Source organism: Triticum aestivum, chromosome 4A (assembly GCF_018294505.1).
Source record: "Triticum aestivum cultivar Chinese Spring chromosome 4A, IWGSC CS RefSeq v2.1, whole genome shotgun sequence".
In the NCBI taxonomy this organism is placed as follows: domain Eukaryota; kingdom Viridiplantae; phylum Streptophyta; class Magnoliopsida; order Poales; family Poaceae; genus Triticum; species Triticum aestivum.
The window spans coordinates 620,598,294-620,604,044 of record NC_057803.1 but is presented as its reverse complement, the minus strand read 5'-3'; the positions used below and the strand labels follow the sequence as shown (position 1 = coordinate 620,604,044).

Below are 5,751 nucleotides of genomic sequence, written 5' to 3'. Positions count from 1 at the left end.
TGTGCATAAAGAAAGACATCTTATGATGTGAATAAGGTAAGTTTTCTATATACGAAGAAAATAAAGTCGTGAGCTTTTCGATGTTATCCTTGCATGAACAGTAGCATAAAAACATCAAATTGGCTTGTGGCATCAGATGGTAGAATAACAGGTACCAACTTTAATCACAAATTACACTAACTTTTCATCGACAGTCGTTGATCTACAATCCAACATCGATAGTTCTGGTGAAGTGAAGGACAGATAAATATCATATATAATATTTCAACATACAAAAATAATATCATATTTAGAAATGATTAACATACAAAATAAAAACATATTTAAAATCTTCACATTTTTCTGAGCAATTTTCATATATAATATATTAAATTTGAAGTTACCCTCTAAAAGATATGAATATTTTATAAAAAAATACTTGAACCTGACCGAAAAAAGTAGCTGCACAGCCCATTTGTTAAGCTACTTAGGCGATACAACTCTATCTTACGCCTACAGAAATTAAGAAAAAAAAGACACAAAAAGTTGAGATGCTGGGATTCAAACCCAGGACTACCTGCTGGAAAACTCTGGATCTAACTAGTGGGATTGCCTGTGCAGATGTGATATATGGGCGACCCATAGGCAGGCCCGAAGCAGACACCAAATGGACGCGCGGCGCTTCCGTCTCGTGTTCGTGTGGACAGAAATCACGCATAAATTTGGGCCTGAAATATGTGTCCACATGGACACGAGTCAAACACAATTTGGGTTTGCGTCGGCCTGTTGGGCCAGCGTTTCCGTCCGCTCCGATCACGCGTGAACCAAATACGTCGGCGTGTTGGAGTTTCCCTAACACAGTGTTAATCCTCGATGTTCCCATGCATGACTTGTGAGCAATTGTCAGAAAAAAATATCTCTCGTACTAGGACGTGAATCAACACTTGCTTGATAAACTTTCCTAAGTGAGTGCAGATCTAGACGAAGACGGTGTCGGATATATCCGAAAGTGAAAAGGCTATAGCTTGTTTGGACGACTCCTTGTCGTACACGTGCACGCCGCCAAACATATTCAAAACGTTTCACACAAACTCTCGGCATATATATATATACACTATTACATTGGCAACGAACACCATCAAACAAAGATCGCTGAGTTTTCGCTCGAGGTCGCAATCGCAACCGGAAACAACGCTATCGATTTTTCTTGGTCTATTTACAATGGCCGAGTTGGAGAAGAAGTCCCCGGCCGACGTCGACGATCCTAAGGCCATCGAGACGGCGGTGAACGAGAACCAGAAGAAGTTGGAGGCGCTCTCGCTATTGGCGCCGGAGGACGGCGGCGTCGGCGGCGGCGGACCGCCTCTGCTGGATGACTACGACGACGACTCCCAAATCCAAGCCGTAGGCGCTTCTGCTCTGCAATTCTGCATTGCCCTAGCTATCCATGCCAGTCTCGATGTCGGTTGCCTGATTTGGTGATTTGCTCCCCAGGTGGCGTCCAGCGGCACGGTGTACGAATCCGCGACGACCTTCGAGGACCTGAAGCTCACGCCGGAGCTGCTCAAGGGTCTGCACGACGAGATGGGGTTCAGCCGCCCCAGCAAGATCCAGGCCGTCACGCTTCCCATGATCCTCACGCCGCCCTATCAGAACCTCGTCGCGCAGGCGCACAACGGCTCCGGCAAGACCACCTGCTTCGTGCTCGGCATGCTCAGCCGCGTCGACCCCAGCCGCAGGATTCCCCAGGCCATCTGCATCTGCCCTACCAGGGAGCTTGCGCAGCAGGTCCCTCTCTCATGTCTCATCTAGTTACTGAATACTCCTCTGACTGCTATTTCTCACCTTTAATTTGATGAATCTGATCCGTTGGTCTGTGCAGAATAAATCCGTGCTCATGAGGATGAGCAAGTTTACCGGCATTACCTGTGCCTCTGCCATCTCGCCGGCTCTCAAGGATTACATGCCCATCTCCAAGATGGCACCGGTCACTGATCAGGTGGTGATTGGCACTTCTGGGACTCTCATTAAGTGGATTACCAATAAGAAGCTTGCCACAAGGGACATCAAGATTCTTGTGTTCGACGAGGCAGACCATATGCTTGCTGAGGTACGTATACAGTTCGAGACGTTTATTAATGTACCCAAATGTTATTTGGACCTCCTGTCTAGTACAGTACAAGTCCGTGAACCTGTGAAGTTTCTACTTCTAGTTTCCTAGTGAGCATTAAGGGGTGTCATCGTGGTGCAGTTGTGTGATGTTAGATGTTAGCTCCTGGTTCATGTGTTGTCTGAGTGGACGAAAAGAATAAGCAAAAAACAGTATCCGTTTTCCAACGGCATAGATTACTGTACAGTTTCCAAGAGTAGAAATATACATATAGGTGGAACCAAAATTCCATATCATATCTGCTCATGTAAAGTATCTTCTATCTATTAGATCTAATGAGTATGCTTTCTTGTGCTGGTGAATGCTTCTTGCAGGAGAACTTTATGAGTGATTCTAAAAGGATCATGAGGGATATACAGAGCAGTGCCGGTGACTGCCAGGTAACTCTTTTTAGTCAATCGACTGCTTTTGACTTTGACAGTAGATCACATACAACAGCTTGCACATTGGAATAGTTCAAAATCGAGTGACAGTTGTTATGGCAATCATGTGTTCCAAAGAACTATTTGAATCTTTATATTTGGGGGTTCTTAAAGGAAACAACCTGTTTATGTACTACTTTGTATGTGCTCATGTGCTGCTTGTTGAACTTCTACCAGCTGCTAATGATAGGTAGAGGGATTATCGTGTAAATGGGTCATTTGGTGATGCAAAGGGTTGTATTCAATTTTACCAGTTTTTTCAACTGTGATATTCATTTTTTTTCTTTATGTTTGGAGCAACACATATTATTCTTAGTTTTTGGAACAATGCATATTCATCCATGGGCATCATTGTTGTTGCTAGTTTAATTAGGACTTACGAAAAGAAATCATGTACTATGGCATTATCTATGTAACCGGCTAATTGCATATTGGGAACTCCTATCCTATATATACTTAGTAGTTGAGCCACGCTAGTTCTCAAGGGTTATCATCTAGTCATATAGTAATCTTAACAGCCGTCCACTGGGTGTTATTGCCCTCAACTTTACATTCATCCATATATGGTGTTGATTTGCTTCGGTGTTCCACTAGCCTAGTCCACGTGGCGGATAATCCTTTGTGATGCTTGTAACTGTTGGCGTAATTCCATGGATGTGCTATTCAAACTAGCCTTTTATTATATGGTGCCTTCTGTGAAAACATTATGAATATTCTTAGTGCTCATCAAAATTCTTGGTTCGATGTGTTTGTTTCTCTTTTTATATGGTGCCTTTTTTTTACTTATTTGAATTCTTTTATGCCAGCTGCTTCTGTTTTCTGCAACCTTCAACGAGAAAGTGAAGGATTTTATTACAAAGGTCATTAAGGAGGGAAACCAGATATTTGTGAAGAAGGAAGATCTTACTTTGGACAAAGTAAAGCAATATAAAGTCCGAGTCCCCGATGAGATAGCCAAAATAGAGGTCATAAGGGACAAGATCTTTGAGTTTGGTCAAAAGGTTGGACAGGTTATCATATTTGTGAGAACAAAGATAAGTACTATGCATCTTCATAATGCTTTGACAAAAGAGGACTATGTGTGTTCCTCAATTCAAGGATCCCTCGACCACTCAGAGAGGGAAAAGGTAATACAGGAATTCAAAGATGGGTACACCAAGGTTCTTATATCAACTGATCTTCTTGCCCGGGGTTTTGACCAATCACAGGTACTATGTGTGTCATACCGATTTTACTCACATGTTGAATTTCTAATTCTAACATTATCCCATTGAAAGGTCAATCTGGTCATCAACTACGACATGCCAATCAAATATAATTCTAGAGATGAGCCTGATTATGAGGTGTACCTGCACAGAATTGGCAGAGCTGGGCGCTTTGGCCGAAAAGGTAAATTTATTTATGTATGGCATACTTTCCAAAACAAATAGAGGGAGATGATTACTGTATTCTATTCTAGAATTACATCAAGTGTAAATTGTAAAGAATATCACATGCAGCCGTTATAAGCATAATGATTGTCCACATCGTGACAAATGCAAATGGCTTGGAGATAAAGGCAGACTGAACCTGAGTAATAAGAAAACATGCTACCTTTAGTAAACCTAATGATGTTCTAGCCTGAGATTGAACTTCTCACCAAAATTAGATTGGTAATGTTGTGAATAAGATTTGGCAAAATTTCTGAGCTTCTTTATGAGGATATGATAGAACTTATGTGACCATTGCTTGTCGATTATGGATGTTATATGTTTGTTTGGATTGTAAACTGATTTTCTAGGATTGTTCACACAATTTACTTGAATACTTATAGGTTTTGTACACTAAAAACATAGAATATGTCTACTCACGAGTATTATTCATGCCATATTATCAGCTACCATGTTGTCCAATTACAATGCTTATTTTGTTGGCTATATTCCTAATTGAATCGATGCTCGTGACAGGAGCTGTGTTCAACCTGCTATGCGGTGAAACTGATGACATTTTGATGACAAAGATCGAGAACTACTTCCAACACAAAGTACAGGAGGTCCCCAGCTGGGAGAGCGAGGAGAATTTTGAGACTGTTCTTAAGGATGCTGGTTTACTTGAGTAAAGATTGTCAGAAACGGGAGGCAGCAGATGTGCACTTGTCTTCCAACAGTTCAACTTATATGATTATGTTGCCGCCAACACACACGTGGTGCTTTTGTACCAAACTGGATGGGTCATTGTTTGGATTAAGTTGTAACTAGTAGTACGCCCACACTTTGTGTCATATACCTTGATATCGTGAACTAAGAATAGCTTAGATGTTTAGGTACCTTGTGATGGAACCAAACCATCGGATTCAAGTCCTAGACTAGTACTGGTGCTTGCAGGCCAATCCCATCATTCTTGGACTCCCACCTGCCACATTTTTGCGCAACAATTTGATGACGGCATCGATGTCACACCATATGATGAAGCAGTCTTCCACAAGGAACTATCACTTTCTGTGCTTTTCTTCGCCAATAAACCAATGTGTATTTGACTGTTGGTAGTGTGTTGAAAATATTATTGTAGCACTCAAGATAAGTAAAATTGAGTTTCAACAATCTAATTACTTTTTTTCTTCTTTCGGTATTTTGAGACTAAATTTGTTAAATTCATTAAATATCATTGAAGAAATTTGTCTTTAGGGTATTCAAATCAAAATACTCGCTCGGAAGTGCTAGCGTCTGCTGCTGCAGGCTGTGTTATGGACGCCCCCAAATTGACTACATATTTGTTTTGGATATGAAATTCGGACACCCGCATGCGTCCATGGACGTTTGAGGAACCGTCTTGGATGGCAAAAATGGTCCGGACTTGTCAGTCCTGACTTTTTGTGTGCGGTTCGCTTCTCATCGTTGGAGATGCCCTTAGGGTATTCAAACCACTACCAAATTTTGAGTTTGATCATAAATGTTCATACGCTTTTTGAATGGATCCTGATGCAATATTTGAAATCCAGTAATAATAATAAATAACAAAACTTATTCTCTCCTTTTTAAATCAACAAAATATACTCTTACACCAATACTAACTAGGACAAGAATCCCCACAGTTTTTGCATAACAAAATTTCCCCACAGTTAGGTAATTTATTTTTAAAAAAGTTGTGCTCATGCATGGCACGTATTGCTAGAATTATTGCATCACTAGGATGTCATTACAT

General features: G+C 41.0%; 1 protein-coding gene across 1 annotated transcript; it reads left to right on the top strand.

Annotated features, from left to right (window-relative positions):
- Positions 1 to 1,115: 1,115 nt before the first annotated feature.
- LOC123082682 (DEAD-box ATP-dependent RNA helicase 38) lies at positions 1,116 to 5,150 on the top strand. The gene is made up of 7 exons (XM_044504964.1): positions 1,116 to 1,383; positions 1,474 to 1,767; positions 1,862 to 2,089; positions 2,464 to 2,529; positions 3,378 to 3,779; positions 3,849 to 3,960; positions 4,518 to 5,150. Exons 1-7 carry the CDS (start codon positions 1,201 to 1,203, stop codon positions 4,667 to 4,669), a joined length of 1,437 nt encoding a protein of 478 aa, XP_044360899.1. The 5' UTR covers positions 1,116 to 1,200; the 3' UTR covers positions 4,670 to 5,150.
- The last annotated feature ends 601 nt before the right edge of the window (positions 5,151 to 5,751 follow it).

Bases quoted from the DNA above. Each gene is read 5' to 3' on its own strand.
- LOC123082682 (XM_044504964.1), top strand. From the start codon at position 1,201: ATGGCCGAGTTGGAGAAGAAGTCCCCGGCCGACGTCGACGATCCTAAG. The intron at 2,530-3,377 runs GTAACTCTTTTT...CTTTTATGCCAG, and splicing joins GCAGTGCCGGTGACTGCCAG to CTGCTTCTGTTTTCTGCAAC. The intron at 3,961-4,517 runs GTAAATTTATTT...TGCTCGTGACAG, and splicing joins TGGGCGCTTTGGCCGAAAAG to GAGCTGTGTTCAACCTGCTA.